Here is an 18,001-nt window from a genome sequence, read left to right as displayed (position 1 = left end):
CTGGATATTCTCAAATTGTGTGTGTGGAGGCTGTGTCACATGGTTTATGTAAAAAAAGTTTACCACAGTAGGAGTCATAACACCCATAAAACGTAGCAGTCAAACAAGGATATGGTTCCAATAGTTTTTCAACCATACATTTTTCCCATAGGGGAGTTTAGAAACACTTAACATAAGGGCTGTGTTTTGTGTAGGCTTATCCTGGTGTGACATTTTGATAACCGTGTAACCCCCCCCCCCCATCATCTAGAGATGACGTGCAGGAGCTCATGATGTCTACTTTGATTCTAATTAGCGTTTTTGAATCTGAGTCATTTAGCAGAGCTACTTACAGGAGCAGTTAGGGTTAAGTGCCTCGCTCAAGCCCCCCTCCCCCAACCCCCCAACTCGTCGACCTGGGGATTCAAACCAGCAACTTTTCGGATACTGGCCCAACGCTCTTAATCGCTAAGCTACCTGAGCCGACGATATTGATATAAGTCACCTTGTCCGAGAGAGATTTACATGGTTATGAAAACGTCACACCAGGGTAAGCCTACACGAAACACAGCATTTATTTTAAGTGTTTCTAAAACCCCGGGGGGAAAAATGAATAGTGGGAAAAACAATTTACCTGTTTGACCGCTAGGTTTATGGGTATTATGACACCACTGTGAGACTCTATAGTAGCTAAGTCAAATAATTACAATGACATGATTTGTTATGTCGACTATGTTCATGGTAAGTGGTGTATATCATCATGGAATATGTGTGTAGGTTATGGCGTGTTGATCATGCGCTGCACAACATATGTGTGTCCATATGTTTACTGAAGGGGGGTGGAAACGCAACAACAACTTCCTGGTTGTCTAATCGGCTCCTGCAAACACGCATACTCCCACACACTTACACTCACAAATGCAGGGGCCCTGTCAAGTAGACTCAGTTTAATCCTTATCCTGCATATCTGGCGATTCAGCACCATCTGACCTCTTCACCTCCTACTGGTCAAGTTTCAGCCACGTCTTCCCTCTCTTTCTCAGTCTCTTGCCACTATCACTGTATTTGTATTTATTATGGATCCCCATTAGCTGCTTACGCTTCCTGGGGTCCATCAAAATTAAGACCGTTATACACTTTCTAGTATGCTTAAATTTAAGATAGTGCAAATAGGAGTGGCAATATTGTCTGCTATTATCCTCAGTAATTTTCCATCCGAGTTGTCAGACCCTGGTGGCTTGTCATTGTTGATGGACAACAATAGTATTCACCTCTTCCACACTCACTTTACGGAATTCAAATGTACAATGCTTGTCTTTCATCATTTGGTCAAATATACTTGGATGTGTAGTGTCAGCATTTGTTGCTGACATGTCATCCATAAGTTATCTAATCTTGCCAATGAAAAAATAATTAAAGTAGTTGGCAATATCAGTGGGTTTTGTGATGAATGCGGCATCTTTTTGCCCCAAATTTCATTTAAGGTGCTCTAAACCTTTTTACGATCATTCTTTGATAGTGTAGTGTCTTCTTATTTTTATTCAGTTTAGTCATGATTTCATGATTTGTTTAAAAACATTTTTTTTATACATGATTTCTCAATGTGCAGTACATTTGCCAATCACTTACAGCCAGACTTATTTTCCATCCCTCTCAACCATACAATTTGTCAGTTCCTCATCAATCCATGGGGATTTAACATTTTTTACAGTCATTTTCTCAATGGGTGCATGCTTATTAGTTACTGGAATAAGCAATTTCATAAAGTGCTGAATTTGGTTGCTTTTCATTACACACCACAGACCAACAAATAGTCAATTTCTGCAGCATTAGTAAAGATGTGATCAATACATGTTGATGATTTTTATTCCAGTGCTGTTTGTAACTACCCTAGTAAGTTGACTGATAACCTGAGCCAGGTTGCAGGTAGTCGTTATAGTTGGAAGCTTTCTTTTGAGTGGACAGCCTGATGAAAGCCAGTCAATATTTAAATGACCCAGAAAATATTCCTCTCTGTTAATACATTATCAAGCATTTCATACATGTTATCCGGATACCATTACCACTTGGTGGTCGATACAGTGGTTTCTCCTTTAAAAGTTGCGAGCTTGCACCGCAGAGCTTAGAGGTACCCAGCGTCACAGCGTCATTGCTCCAGACCACCACAAGGGGGAGTTGGAGCACTCATTATGCATTTGGGTCCCATGGTTTTTATATGACCCATCATATTGAGTGGTTCCAATGACGAATTTTGACGCGAGCCACCCTTGCCTTGTTGTTCTTCAACAAAGATAACTGACAAAACATTACGGTGGAACCAGATGTAAGTTGTTATAACATCATAACGAGTCAAGCAAAAAATGTATAATTGAGAGGAATATGTTACTTAATGTATAGACAAATGTTTGTGCATATTTTTTTGTCATAAAGTTAATTTAAGAAAATTGCTATTTAGCAAGTTATCTGACTAGGTAACATTAGCTAGTGTTAGGAGAATGAATTTGTAATTCATGTTTAATGTTTTAGGGACTCCTGAGAACCAGCAAACCAGGCTGTCATCTTGTGAAACTGTGGGTGTAAAGAATCTAGCTAGCTAAAGCATTTACTGCAAATTGAACTGTATGCCTATGGATGTGTAGCTAGCTACAGGATGTATGGAACCTAAAACGTTAGGTTCTGAACTAATATTCATACCAATATATGGACCTCAGCTATCATAGTTGTTGTATCAACTTCAAGACTGAATGGCATTAATGAAGCCTATGTGTAACCGGTGTAAAATGGCTAGCTAGTTAGTGGGGTGCGCGCAATTAGCGTTTCAATCAGTGACGTCACTCGCTCTGAGACCTTGAAGTAGTTGTTCCCCTTGCTCTGCAAAAGCCGTAGCTTTTAGGAGCGATGGGTAACGATGCTTCAAGGGTGGCTGTTGTCGATGTGTGCAGAGGGTCCCTGGTTCGAGCCCAGGTAGGGGCAAGGAGAGGAATGGAAGCTATACTGTTACATATGGATAGAGTAGACTATAGTAACTTTATTGTGCCAAGGATGCAAGTCTTATATACACATGTACTGTAGTTATTACCACGCATAAGATTCCCACATTGTAGCCTGTACATTGACTATATTCACTGATCATGTACTCTTCCTTGGCAAATAAAGTTGCGGTTCATATTTGAATCTCTGAGACTTTATTTTTCAGTCATATCAAATTATTTGAATGATGCTGTGTCTGCATGTGTTACTGATGTGAAATGGCTAGCTAGTTAGCGGTGGTGCGCGCTAATAGCGTTCCAATCGGTGACGTCACTTGCTCTGAGACCTTGAAGTAGTGGTTCCCCTTGCTCTGCAAGGGCTGCGGCTTTTGTGGAGTGATGGGTAACGATGCTTTGTGGGTGTCAGTTGTTGATGTGTGCAGAGGGTCCCTGGTTCAAGCCCAGGTTGGGGTGAGGGGAGGGACGGAAGCTGTACTGTTACACGTATGTATTAAATTATACACTTAAACAGTGTTTACTGCTCCTGGGACATCAATGATTACACATTGTAGCTATGCAATAGACTAGAAACATGATTGATTTGTAATTCATATATACAGAAAAAATGTATGCATATCTAACTCCCTTCATCTGCATTAATCTGAGGACACAGGATAGTATTTAAATTAGATACTTAATTTCAACCAGTGGAGAATGTGAAAAGCTTTATTGAAAGAAGTTCATTATTCAGGTGTTATAAATACATAAATGCATTATAATTATGATAATTGTAACATTATAAATACAAGTGTACTTCGATGCACATATGGTGTGCATTATAAAATTAGGTGGGGAGAGGTAAGAACAACGGCAGACAGCATATGATTCATGAATTACAGTGCTACCCTAATATTCTCTCAGTTCATCACAATTGTGGCGTCTCCTAACCAGCCATGGGCGCCTTGTCACAGAAAAACATACAGCCATTTTCCAGCCAAAGAGAGGAGTCACAAAAATCAGAAATGGAGAAAATGAATCACTAACCTTTGATCTTCATCGGATGGCACTCATAGGACTTCATGTTACACAATACATGTATGTTTTGTTCAATAAAGTTCATATTTATATCCAAATATCTCGCGTTATGTTCAGTAATGTTGTGTCTCGAAAACATCCGGCGAATTTGCAGAGAGCCACATCAATTTAAAGATATACTAAACATAAACTTTGCTAAAATATACAAGTGTTGTGCATAGAATTAAAGATATACTTCTCCTTAATGCAGCCGCGGTGTCAGATTTCAAAAAACCTTCCATGCAATAATCTGAGTACAGCGCTAAACCACGAAAACAAGTCACACAGATACCCGCCATGTTGTGGATCAGTAAAAGTCAGAAATGGCGTTATAAATATTCACTTACCTTTGATCTTCATCAGAATGCATTCCCAGGAATCCCAGTTCCACAATAAATGTTTGTTTTGTTCGATAAAGTTCATCTTTATGTCCAAATTGCTCCTTTTTGTTAGCGCGTTTTAGTTCACCAATTGAAATTCACAAGGCACGGGCAAGTCCAGACAAAGAGTCAAAACAGTTGTATTACAGTTCATAGAAACATGTCAAACGATGTATTGAATCAATCTTTAGAATGTTTTTATCATAAATCTTCAATAATATTCCAACCAGACAATTCCTTTGTCTTTTAGAAATGAAAAGGAACGCAGCTCGCTCGGCCACGCGCGTGACTTAGCTCAAGGCATTCTCCCAGACACCTGGTTCAAACCGCTCTTATTCACTCCCCCTTCATAGTAGAAACCTCAAAAAAGGTTAAAAAGACTTGACATCTAGTGGAAGCTTTAGGAAGTGCAATATGACCCCATTTAAACTGTATATTTGAAAGGCAATGACTTGAAAAACTACCAACCTCAGATTTCCCACTTCCTGGTTGGATTTTTCTCAGATTTTCGACTGCCATATGAGTTCTGTTATACTCGCAGACATCATTCAAACAGTTTTAGAAACTTCAGAGTGTTTTGAAATATACTAATATTATGCATATATAAGTTTCTGGACCTGAGTAGCAGGCAGATTACTCTGGGCACACTTTTCATCCGAACGTGAAAATACTGCCCCCTATCCCATACAGGTTAAATCAGGAGGTGAAATGCAAAACTGACATTGTGTCATTAACTCTGGGACTACTACATCTCTTGTCTGTATTTCAATTTAAAGCATATCTTTAATAATACTTCCTGTTGACCCAACCAAGTGACATCTCACCTATGATCCTGCTGTGCCCTCTGTGTCAGCCAGTTCAGATGCGGGAGGGGTTCACAAAAACAGCTGATATAACCTAGAGAGAAGGGGGAGAGGGATGAAGAGATACTGTTATTGTGTGTGTGGTCTCACCTGGTGTCCACACTACTAAGTGGCTACAAAGTACTTTATGCTGAAAAACAGACACGTGAGGACAAACAATAGAAGATAATGTCAATAGAAGATGCTGTATGTGATGCAGACACCTATCGGAGTGTATCTGAAACATTTAAGTATAGAGGGCTATGTATCTCACCACTTGGTCATTGCAAGGCTAACCCCCAGGGAAATCATGACTTGGCAGCAACAGATGTAATCATGTATTGCTACCACTGTATCATCAAAGGTATTATCTAAGTGAGTTTTAGAGATTATCAGAATACGAACGTCATCTGTTACTAGCAAATTATTGATTTCATTAACCTTGTTTTTTTTAAGCTAAATATGTTAACTTGGGCTATATTTAGCACTCATGGGATGCTTGATTGTTTTTATTGCTTTACTGTGAAGTTTAGCAGAGATAGACATACTTATTTTCCACCATAATTTGCAAATAAATTCATAAAAAATCCTACAATGTGACTTTCTGGATTTCCCCCCCCCCTCATTTTGTCTGTCATAGTTGAAGTGTACCTATGATGAAAATTACAGGCCTCATCTTTTTAAGTGGGAGAACTTGCACAATTGGTGGCTGACTAAATACTTTTTTGCCCCACTGTAAGCTTTGTTTCCAGGTGTCAATAAAAGTTGACACCCACAGAGCTCCAATAGCCTCATAGCCAGTTATGGAGGGCTAAAGGTCTGCTGAAGTATGGGTTGTTTGTTGGTGTCAAGTTGTGACCAAATCAGTTCTTCAAAATCCATCTTCAGCTGATCTGAGCTGTCCTTCAGAATGTAATTAAAACCCACATTAATTATGATAGACTCAATTTCCTGATGCTGGTTTAAAATGTTTGGGAGCAGCTGATTGATATCCAGGAGCACAGGACAGCAGCAAGTTTTTTGCTCCAGGGACTGAGACATTTCTCATCAGTGAACTGACCTATACAACTGCCGGAGAAGGGAATGGGGAAATCCGGCCATTCCCACCTGTCACAATTCTTTGAGTCTTTCACGGGCCCACAAGAAGCAGGATAGCGTATACCCTCTGCTCATGGTGTTAGTTCCAGACCTCCCACAGCAGGCCATGCTCCGTCAGATCCAGAGAGGGGGAAAGGAGCCGAACTCGACAACGAAGCCACTGCTGCAGTCAGCGTAGTTGGAGTCAGCACCGCCGTCACAGACACAAGCAATCCCAGCGATGAAGGTGCAGGTAGATCAGTCACCAATGCAGCAAAGTTATTCCTTATGTTAATCTGCTCCAAACCTCGCGCAGTCACTTCCGTCCGCTTAGCATCATGTCAGTACCTTAATTTCCACGACTTGTGACATGGGACCATCACTGATTGGGAAAACTTTTCTTGCTGTTCTCCATCTACTTCACTACAGGATGGAGAAGAAGAAGCAGATGGAGACGATTTCCTTGGCAGGCAAGTTCAAGGTAGCACAGGCCATTCGGATAGGGATAGATGACGAGGCTGGGAAACATCCATCAGGCCCGAGCAGCATCCAGCCATATGAGTTAAGAGTTACAATTTGCGTTTTCCCCACAAATTCACTCAGAATTGAGCTTTGTTTGCTAAGCATAGCCACCTCATTCCTGTAATCTTCCTCTAGCAAACAATTGCTGCATTGGAACTCCGGGTTGTCAATATTGGCCCGGACAAGAGCATAATAAACACAGTTTCTACAGCCCTGGAAACATTTGTTAGTAATTCCAGGCAAAGCGGGCTCCATTGCAGCCTAGCTACTGTAGCTAACTAGTTGGTAGCAGGTGTTGACACAGGTATCTGAGTTATTGAGTTCTGAAGTTTTCGGCGTAGAGTCGGTGTCCTCCGACAGCAACTGGTGGGGATACACAAGAAACACAATGAGGGGCTATACTGATCAGAATTTGGGATCACACTTACTCACACACTGGAAATAAGCACGTTCCTTTAGCTTGTGTTATTGCGAACATTGTACGAGTTCCCTTCAGTAGGCTAGCTCACTGTTTGGGGGCGGACTGTGTCATCAACAGGTGTTGATGTATTTCTTTGCCATTTAGATTGTTCATAAGTTAGGTTGTTTTTCAATCTTTGAGTTTCAACTGCTAGTGAAGAGAAGACTATACTGCTATTAGTTTGTCTCTCTCCCTTCCGGACAATGTAATCAAATCATGAGTGATTTTGACATCGGTAATGGTCAGCAGTTGGCACTTGGTGTAACAAGCGATTTAAGCACATTCCAAAATTTCACATTATGGTCAACATGTTCCTAACCCTGTTCTGGCTTATCATGTGGGCAGAGAGACAGTTGGTCAGGCAGGATTAGACATTTTATCTCTACTAAATCTGTTTTGGATAGTGTCGTCCCCCCTACATATTTTGTCCAGTGGTATCTATACCCATAAATCCCATAAAGTGGTGTTTATAATTTGGCTGAACCATATTGGTGAAAGCAGCCCATTAACATCATCCATCCTAATCTACCAACTCAGGAAGTCCTGCAGTATAAACCAGCATTATTTAATTCAGGCAATGCAAATAGTCTGGGTAGCCATTTGATTAGCTGTTTAGGAGTCTTATGGCTTGGGGATAGAAGCTGTTTAGAAGCCTCTTGGACCTAGACTTGACGCTCCGGTAGCGCTTGCTGTGTGGTAGCAGAGAGATCAGTCTATGATTAGGGTGGCTGGAGTCTTTGACAATTTTCAGGGCCTTCCTTTGACACCGCCTTGTATAGAGGTCCTGGATGGCAGGAAGCTTGGCCCCGGTGATGTACTGGGCCAGTAGCACTACCCTCTGTAGAGCCTTGCAATCAGAGGCCGAGCAGTTGCCATACCAGGCAGCGATGCAACCCGTCAGGATGCTCTCGATGGTGCAGTTGTAAAACCTTTTGAGGATCTGAGGACCCATGCCAAATCTTTTCAGTCTCCTGAGGGGAAAAACACAAATTCCTATGGTTTATAGGGTTTTAAATAACACTATGTGAAAGCAATATTTTTTGGAACAAATGTTGCATTTTTCCCCGCTATAACTAGCTTGATAGCAATGTGAAAATTGTTGTGTAAATATGTTGCAGCTCAAGTCGACTCCAATACCTGCAATGCAATGGTCTCTCTGAATGACTAGTAGCTACACACAATAATACCAAAGTAAGCATGTGAAGTAGCTAGCTAGCTAGCTAGCTGTAAAATAACCTAAACAAACTGCACTATTAATTTAGGAGTCTACAATCTCACCATGTTGAACCTGCCTGCAATTCGTCTGTGCAAAGTGCAAATGTTACCATGGCAACAACATCCCTTTTCCACAGACACACAGGGGGCATTGTACTTGATTGTACTTGAAGGAAAAACTGAGTTAAATAATTTGGTACACTGTTTAGATTGAGCGCATCTGAGGGAAATATATACTTCGTCATGACGATATAAATGGATTGGATGTGTTCTAGACGAGTATGCTCATTGGCTGATTAGGTGATCTGGAGTGCAGGTAATTGTTTTAATGTGATATTGTGTTATCCCCCATCTTCATTGTTCAAATCAAATTTTATTGGTCACATACACATGGTTAGCAGATGAAGCGAAATGCTTGTTCAGGACCTTATACAGTGCCTTCAGAAAGTATTCAGACCCCTTGAATTTTTCCAGATTTTGTTACGTTACAGCCTTATTCTAAAATGGATTAAATAAAAACAATTCCTCAGCAATCCACACTACTCCACAATGGCAAAGCGAAAATAGGTTTTTATACATTTTTGCAAATATATTAAAATAAAAAACAGATGCCTTATTTACAGAAATATTCAGACCCTTTGCTATGAGCCTCGAAATTGAGCTCTGGTGCATCCTGTTTCCATTGATCATCCTTGATGTTTCTACAACTTGACTGGAGTCCAACTGTGATAAATTCAATTGATTGGACATGATTTGGAAAGGCACACACTTGTCTATATAAGGTCCCACAGTTGACAGTGCATGTCAGAGCAAAAATCAAGCCATGAGGTCAAAAGAGTTGTCCGTAGAGCTCCGAGAGAGGATTGTGTCGGCACAGATTAGGGGAAGGGTACCAAAACATTTCTGCAGCATTGAAAGTCCCCAAGACCACGGTGGCCTCGATCATTCTTAAGTGGAAGAAGTTTGTAACCACAAAGACTCTTCCTAGAGATGGTTTCCCGGCCAAATTGAGCAATCGGGAAAGAAGGGCCTTGTTCAGGGAGTTTACCAAGAATGGTCAGTCTATCAGAGTTCCTCTGTAGAGATGGGATAATCTTTCAAAAGGACAACCATCTCTGCAACACCACACCAATCAGGCCTTTATGGTAGAGTGGCCAGACAGAAGCCACTCCTCTCAGACCATGAGAAGCAATATTCTCTGGTCTAATGAAACCAAGATTGAACTCTTTGGAGGAAACAAATTTAATCGCGTAACAATGTTAAAATAGTCAAGGGGTCTGAATAGTATCCGAAGGCACTGTAGGTATAAGTTCCAACACGTTTTCCTGATTTCACAGACCGACCACTTAGAAGTTGAATCGTGGTGAAAAGATATATATTTTTACTCACTGATAGAACATCGGCTTTCACCAAATTAACAGGAGGTGTATGGTTTTATTTACGGGGATGGATTATCATGTCAAGGGCCATATGTTGTGTCTCCTTGGTGATGCGGGTGTATTCTTGGAACACACACACTCTTAGCTGTGCTCTCTGACGGCCTGCTTCCTGATTGCCCTGCTGTCTTGGGATTAGGCCACAAAGCTCTGCTTTTAGACACACGCCACCTCACCTCCCCACTGTCCCAACTCCGGCCATACGGCCCACACCGGGATTTACTGTCAGTCTGCAGTAAGCCACCAAGAAGCAAAGGTGCCACAGGCTTCTTTTTCTATAAGGCCCCAGTGCCTCACAAGTTGACCCGATGCATTCGGAAAATAACCATGACTAGCTTCGTAAATGTACGCGTTTGTGTTGGACTTTGACGCCCGTGTGCAGCCGAATGGGGAGCAATGCGTAGGATTAGCAAAGCCTCTCTTTATCCCAGTGGAAGAATGCCCAGTTGATGGTTGTTTTACTTTGATTATAGTGGATTCAAGTTGCGTGTCTCTCGCCAAGCTGCATGGCAGAATGAAACCTGGATGCTGACCTTGCTGAGAAAGTATGGGAATAGGCAGTTCCTTTGCCCCTTTGAGATCTGACCAAATCTTTACCATAAGGTATGTCTTTTTAGACCTCCCCCCCACACACACACCCTCCCCTTCTGATTTCTTAAGAATTTTGTGTAAATGCCTGCCTGATCCTGTCAAACCAGCTCTGGTATTTGCCAACCATATTCCGCTTGGTTGTGTTGTTGACATGAGATTGTCCTCTGTTGAGAGGTTAATGGTTTTGCAGCATGAGTTTTCAGTTTAAGACGTCTCTCAGCCCTCAGTGATGCTGAACGACCCGTCAAAAACAAAGATCTTTCTTTAATTTAGACGGGCAATCGAGCCCATGTACGCCATCTCGACCTTGCCAAGCACCCACCACATAAAACCTCCCTTTGTCTCCCCACTACCCTTACTGATTCAAGTGTTCTCAGTAACATAGCCTGAACCTTGTTGTATCTTATGGCCCTCTCTGACTTTCTGGCTAGTGTGTGTGTGACCTACTGTAGTGTGTCTTTAAGCCAGAGAGCGTTAAATGTGGCCTGTTTGCCTGTGGCACTAAGTAGAATTTAAGGTAGTCCAGACTTACGTATTCGAGATAGCTATATGTTTTAGCTTGTGTTTTTCTGGTGGTCGATAAGCGATGCATTTGGAACAAGCATCTGTCGGTCAGTGGTTTTCGGTTCCACAATGTCATTTGGACAAAACATTCTGCATACACTCTATGTTGTATAACAATTCATAATGCTGTTTTCCTGCCATACTGCTTTATGGAGAATGTGGTTTGTACTTTTTACCTTTCACAGAGTGTGCTTGGCCCCAAGGCAGAATCTCCCACGGATCATCCTCAAAGGAATATTCCAGGGGGTGAAAGTGGTACGCGGACCCGACTGGGACTGGGGAAACCAAGACGGTGAGTGAGGGAGGGAGTGAGCAGAGCAATCCATCCATACCGACCAGGGCCTTTTCTTTTACCAGTGTGGCAGCGTTGTTGTTCAATCTGTTTCACCGTGACCCCATAACCTTAGAGACTATGGAATCTTATTACCTACAATGTGACAGTTTGAACTGGTGTGTTTGTGCTTAGTGCTTCAGGATTGTCCCCCAACCCACAAGTATCTCATTGAGTGTGTTTAACAGATGTTTCTTAAAGAGCTGTGTTCATATGAGCAGGTTTTATTTTCCCTTTTGTACCGTTTCCCCTCTAGTGTAGCGGAATATACAAAGAAGTCACATGAATTCTAATTATAGGACAGGACAAAATGGTCTTTGGGGTTGTTTAATGTTTTGGGACGTGGTTTTCAAGAGTCAAGATAATTTGGCTCTTAATGGCAAATCATTAGTGAAGAAACAGATTTGCCATACAAATGTAACTATTTGTAGAATCTCCATCTGTGGGAAGTTTGATTGCCCCTGTTTCTTTCCATTTCAAAACCATTAAATATCATTGCCTTTAGGGATGGAAAAATCTATCATTAGCTCTTTCTATTACCTCATGTGGGGTCAGAACCGGGAATGACATTGTCTTTTCTGTGCTAAAGCACTGGCGAATGAGTCAAAATGTCCTTTTGGTGTCTTTGAAAGTTAACCCCTGGGGTCTAAGTCAGTCATCATCAGTCTTTAATCAGAGTGTGGTAAGTGCATAGGGGTATTCTTGGCATGGTCAGCAGAGAGCCTGTCACTTTCCATGAGTCCTATCCTGTTGTTACCTGGCAGGCTGTGTAATCCTTGATTTTGTAATCCTTGATGTAACCTGCATAACCTAAACTATACAATGCCAGGCTCTCGCTTTGTGGTGGAAACTGAACGTAGTATTTGATGACATTTGAACTTGAAGACTGTCAGTAAGTAGTAAAGTAGAAACGTATCGTGGTGGTTAGTAAATCAATGTATTTTATTGTACTTTCTCTCGTGTTTGGTTACTGTAGTCTGAGAATGTGAGTGGTGCTAGCCCCAGCCTGTACGTGTGCATTGTTTTGTGTTCTGTTTATTATAATTTTTTTCACTTCTAACCAGAATCAAAGGGATGATTGGCCAAACCTTGTTGAAAGATGGCCAATGTTCACTATCTGTTCAGATTACAGTGCCTTCAGAAAGTATTCATACACCTTGAAAACATGTTTTTGAAATGTTAGGAAATGTATAGACCCATTAAATACACAAATATCTAATTTACATAAGTATTCACCCCTGAGTTTATACTTTGTAAAATCACCTTTGGCAGTGATTAAAAAAGAGTCTTTGTGGGTAAGTCTCTAAGCGCTTTTCACACGAGAATTGTGCAACAGTTTACCATTTATTGTTTTCAAAATTCTTCAAGCTCTGTCAAATTGTTTGTTGATTTCAAGTTTATTTAAGTCAGAACTGTAACTCGGCCACTCTGGAACATTCACGGTCTTCTTGGTAAGCAACTCCAATGTAGATTTGGCCTTGTTTTAAGTTATTGTCTTGCTGAAAGGTGAATTAATCTCCCAGTGTCTGGTGAAAAGCAGACTGATTTTACATGTGCTCCATTATGTTTCTTTTTTTTTACCTGAAAAAGTCCCCTGTCTTTAATGATTACAAGCATACCCATAACATAATGCAGTCCTCCCATATGCTTGAAAATATGGATAGTGGTACACAGTAACGTGTTGTTTTGGATTTAAAAACTAAGAATATCAAACAGGAAGTTAAAAAGAAGGCAGCTATGAATAAGTATACCGACATAGAAGATTTGAATAAAATGCTGGTTGGATTCGGATCAGGGGAGCCATTTGGACAACAAGGATTTCGACTCGGCTGACAAAGATTGCTTTTTCGAAGGATTGGATTCACTTTTTTAGATTTGTAAGTAAATTGACTTTATATAGCTAATTTACTATATGTATTTCGTTTTTTTATAAGTTTTATGCTTTTTGTGCTTTGGATTTAGTTTACATAGGCCTATGTAACAAGTAATTTCAATGTTATATAATTCCACAGTTTGCTGTTATAAATTTCATCCTTGTAATTTTAGATGCCACTAAACTCTCATGGCCATTGTTTATTTGTGGTTCTTACCTGTGCCTTTGTCTCGATGGTGTTACTGTTTGCATTGTCTGTGTGCGTGTTTCACACCTATGTGAGTCACTGTACAGAAATTTTAGGCTTGGTGTTTTTACTATACAGTAATGTCGTTTTGTCAATTTAATCAACTGTAATTCTGTGTGTCTTTCATCAATATGATGATGACGTTTGAGAGCCACCCCTCCCCAGCAAGCGCCCCTGCCGGTCAAGGTCTTCACCCCCCGCTGCTATGCCAATCACCCTGTGTGACGGTTCTACATCCACTTTTCATAGACCTCTTGAAAAAGAAAGTGCTTGTGGCACCATTCGTCCTAACATAATTGGTTTCCCCAAGACCAAGGTAAACGACATGACAAAGACAGTGGAGAGGGGGACCATACATTGGATCAGGACTAACAAGCTACTTTTTCACTAGGGAAGTAACCTTGCTCCACACACAGCATAAGGCATTCAGTAACAACCAGGTCTCAAGGAGGGTGAAAAGGGAATGATGTCCCCATTCCTGTATCTGTGAAGGACTACAATGCCAGAATGGGGGGTGTTGACCTATCTGATGCTCTGATCTGGTACTCCACAAGACCAGGAAGTAGTATGAGACTTTTTTTTAAACGCTTTGTGGACATTGCTCCAGTAAATGCTTTCATTCTCTGCAAGCAGATGGCCAAAGCAAAAGGTCAAACCCCTCTCACCCAGTTGGCCTTCCGAGAGCAGCTGGTGTTGGAAATGGCTGAATTTGGGGCCCAAAGCAACCTCACAACCATCACAAGACCCCCCCACTCAAGGTGAGTGCCACTATCCAACATACATGCCAAAAGACAAAAGGAAGAACCGCAAGCATTGCACAAAACACAGGGGGGAAGAAAGGGGGAAATACCAGATCTTCTATCCAAAATGCTAGTTCTCTTTTTGTTTCCTGGCAGAGAGGGACTGCTTCAAAGACTATCACGACATGAGCAAGCTATGGTGAAAGTGAAATCTAATCATCTACACCTGGGATGTAACACGAATGCCATTTTGTAAATTGTTCAGCTGATTTCCAGTTTTGCACGTTTTTTGTGTAACCAAGTTTGTTTGATAAGACCTTTTTTACATTTTTTTATGTATATCTGTAGCTTTTATATTGTTTTTGTAAACAGTTCATTTGTGTGTGGGACCAATACATTGGATATGCCTAGGCTAAACACTTGGAAGCATCCCGTGAGCACACCTGACACCGCTTACTAAAACATCTGCCCATTTCTAGTTGTTAGGTCTATCAATCCATTTTTTTCCTGATATTGTTCACATGTTGTGAAAGCCATCTAATGTGTTTCTAGCTCTGGGCATCAGTAATTCACTTATAGCTTTTCAATGAAAGATGACTTTCAAAATTAAAAAAATAAACTATTATTTTGTGTGTGCTTGATCTTGTGTATTCTGAACTACGGAACTCCTATCTTCTGATAATTTCCCCATAATCTCCCAGATGTCTTCTTTCCAAATATACCAAGTTTTTGAGAGTCATATCATGTAATTACACATGAATAGCATTACATTTTAAGAGGTTAAACACTATTGCACAGTTAGTCCATGAAACATATTATGTTACCTGTTAAGCACATTTTTACTCCTCAACTTATTTAGGCTTGGCATAAGAAAGGGGTTGAATACTTATTGACTCAAGACATTTCAGCTTTTCATTTTTAAATAAATTTGTAAAACATGATTACTCTTTGACATTATGGGGTATTGTGTGTAGGCCAGTGACAAAACATGTCAATCAATTTTCAATTCAGGTGTGGAAAAAGTTGAGGGTTGTGAATACTTCCTGAAGGCACGATCTGATTGGTCTTTGATCCTTTCTCAGCATCCAGAGCACCAATTTGGAGTCACAATCCCCACTTGTTGTTTCTTGTTTTCAGTATGTGATGTGTTGAATTAGCTAAGTTTAGAATTGACAATATTCCTTTAGCAGAGTATGGTCTGTGTGCTGTGTGTTCCCAGAAATGGGTTGAACATTTGGCTGTGAAACATTGATGGGCACCATTTCCTGTTTAAAAATGGTGTCTTTTGAAGTGGCCTGTGCACGGAATCGAACTACACAAAATAAAATGATTGTGTTTCATATATTCACCCTAACTATTTCTCTTCTCATCATTCCACATTTTTCCCCAATAAGCCTATTTTTTAAAATCTTGCTCTCTTCACTCTTTCTCTCCTCCCACAATTCTACACCATGTGTGTGTGTGTGTGCAGGAGGAGAGGGTAAGGTTGGGAAGGTGGTGGACATCCGTGGCTGGGACACAGAGTCCGGTCGCAGTGTGGCCAGTGTCACCTGGTCCAATGGTACCACCAATGTCTACCGAATGGGTCACAAGGGCAAGGTAGACCTCAAATATGTGTCTGACGTCCAGGGAGGCTTCTACTACAAAGACCACCTACCAAAGCTCGGTATGAAACGAGGGGGGGTGTAGACATGCTTGTTTTTGTAATTCTAGAAAATAATGTATGTATCCTATAGATCAAGGGTGTCAAACTCATTTTGCCCCACGGGCTACATTCGGTCTTCCCTGAGGTCAGAAGGCTGTGCTTAAAATGTATTATTTCCACGTTGTCAAAATTTGCAAAAAAATTGTCTTATCCATCGCTATTGGAATTTTGAAAACTCTTGACTTTCTAGCTTTCGTTTTGATGACTGTTAGCAAGCTGGACAGAGTAAAGAGATTTATAAATGTTGTACCATTATAATTTCTACACTGTTTCGATTAGGCTTTAGTTATTTTCATGTCGATTCAGATTGTCCCCCCCCAAACAATTAATTTGGGCATGTTTGACAACCCTGCTATACACTGAGTAAATCAAACATTAGTAACACCTTCCTAATATTGAGTTGCAACCCCCCCCCCCCCCTTTGGCTTTCAGAACAGCCTTAATTTGTCTGGACATGGCTCTAAGGTGTCGAAAGCGTTCCCCAGGGATGCTGGCCCATGTTGACTCCGTTGCTTCCCACAGTTGTGTTAAGTTGGCTGGATGACCTTTGCGTAGTAGTGAACCTTTCTTGTTACACACAGGAAACTGTTGAACATGTAAAACCCAGCAGCATTGCAGTTCTTGACACACTGTTGCGCCTGGCACCTACTACCATGCCCATTCACCCTCTAAATGGTACACATACACAATCAATGCCCAATTATCTCAGGGCTTAAAAATCCTTCTTTCAACGGTCTCCGCCCCTTCATCTACACTGATTTTGAGGTGGATTTAACAGGTGACATCAATAAGGGATCATAGCTTTCACCTGGTCAGACTGTCATGGAAAGAGCAGGTGTTCTTAATGTTTTCTATACTCCGTGTATATCAATATGAAGGCACTCAGTGTAGAGTTGGCCTACCTTTGTCATATATTCCGATGTGTTTATCTATGGTTCGTGCGTACACAGGTGAGCACGCAGAACTGCAGAGGCAGGAGAGTGCAGAAGGCCACACCTTCAACCAGGGGGACAAGGTGAAATGTCTCCTGGAGGTGGACATCCTCAGACAGATGCAGGAGGGCCACGGAGGTTGGAACCCCAAAATGTCAGAGGTACTGAACTAAACTCCCTCTAAGTCAAATGGTGGAATTTCTCTGACAGAATTTTATCAAGAGTCTGACCTCATTCCAAGCTTTCTCCAGTTGTAGAACTACTTTGAAGTGTTTACCACTTTGTCACTGCATGTACTGCATGTGCCATGTTAGACAAATATTACTTCAAATTCTGAGTACCTATTCCCCATTTTGAAACTTTGAACCCAGCTTTATGTAATGTCGTTGGCGTGATTGGTCTCTGGTGTGCAATAGAGCAAAACCAACAAGCACCTTTTATGTTCAAATCAATGGAGCCAGCGAAACGATAAGGTCAAGGCCGGCCACAATCTGCGACTGCGAATTTGTGTGTTTACAGTACACCTGCAGAATCGGGATGGTACACAGAATCACTGACCGGGGAGATGTCCGAGTCCAGTACAGCAACAACATCCGCTGGACCTTCCACCCAGGGGCCCTAACCAAGGTAGTCTACATCTACCAGTGGGAAATGAATACAGGCTCACAGCATGGTCTTATAAGTTAGCGTTTGTTATCGATGTGATGCTAATGCTGACAGATTAGCATAGAATCACATCGCTAACAATTTGCTGTCTTCCCCTTTCTTGCCGTAGGTGAACACTTTTGGTGTGGGCGAGCTGGTGCGAGTGCTGGAAGACATAGACAGCGTTAAGAGGCTTCAGGCTGGCCATGGAGAATGGACAGACAGCATGACACCCGTATGTTGACATAGCCTGAGGCTAACTTCCCATACCCTGGAGTTAACTTCCTGTAGCCTAACACTAACTTTCCTTAGCCTGGCACAAACCTCCCTTCTAGGTTTCCTTAGCCTGGCACGAACTTCCTGTCATGCCGTTGTGCGAAGCCTCAGCTGGCAGTCGGCCCTCTGCATTAGAGGCAATG

At 41.4% G+C, this 18,001-nt stretch overlaps 1 protein-coding gene across 5 annotated transcripts in view; it reads left to right on the top strand.

Moving 5' to 3' along the window:
• The window catches only part of LOC135504325 (E3 ubiquitin-protein ligase MIB2-like), a 90,061-nt gene that overhangs the window by 34,671 nt on the left and 37,389 nt on the right, over positions 1-18,001 (top strand). For 3 of the 5 annotated variants that reach the window (XM_064922780.1, XM_064922781.1, XM_064922777.1), the window contains exons 4-8: positions 11,295-11,401; positions 15,772-15,966; positions 16,956-17,098; positions 17,457-17,564; positions 17,713-17,817. In XM_064922780.1, the coding sequence (XP_064778852.1) occupies positions 11,295-11,401; positions 15,772-15,966; positions 16,956-17,098; positions 17,457-17,564; positions 17,713-17,817 (658 nt within the window). Of the gene's footprint in view, positions 1-9,673; positions 10,558-11,294; positions 11,402-15,771; positions 15,967-16,955; positions 17,099-17,456; positions 17,565-17,712; positions 17,818-18,001 lie in introns of those variants that run through there. The other 2 variants (XM_064922782.1, XM_064922779.1) reach the window with 2 other exon arrangements.

Source organism: Oncorhynchus masou, chromosome 18 (genome assembly GCF_036934945.1).
Source record: "Oncorhynchus masou masou isolate Uvic2021 chromosome 18, UVic_Omas_1.1, whole genome shotgun sequence".
Taxonomy (NCBI): Eukaryota; Metazoa; Chordata; class Actinopteri; order Salmoniformes; family Salmonidae; genus Oncorhynchus; species Oncorhynchus masou.
The sequence above is the reverse complement of the archived record's forward strand: the minus strand, read 5'-3'. Positions and strand labels throughout refer to the sequence as shown.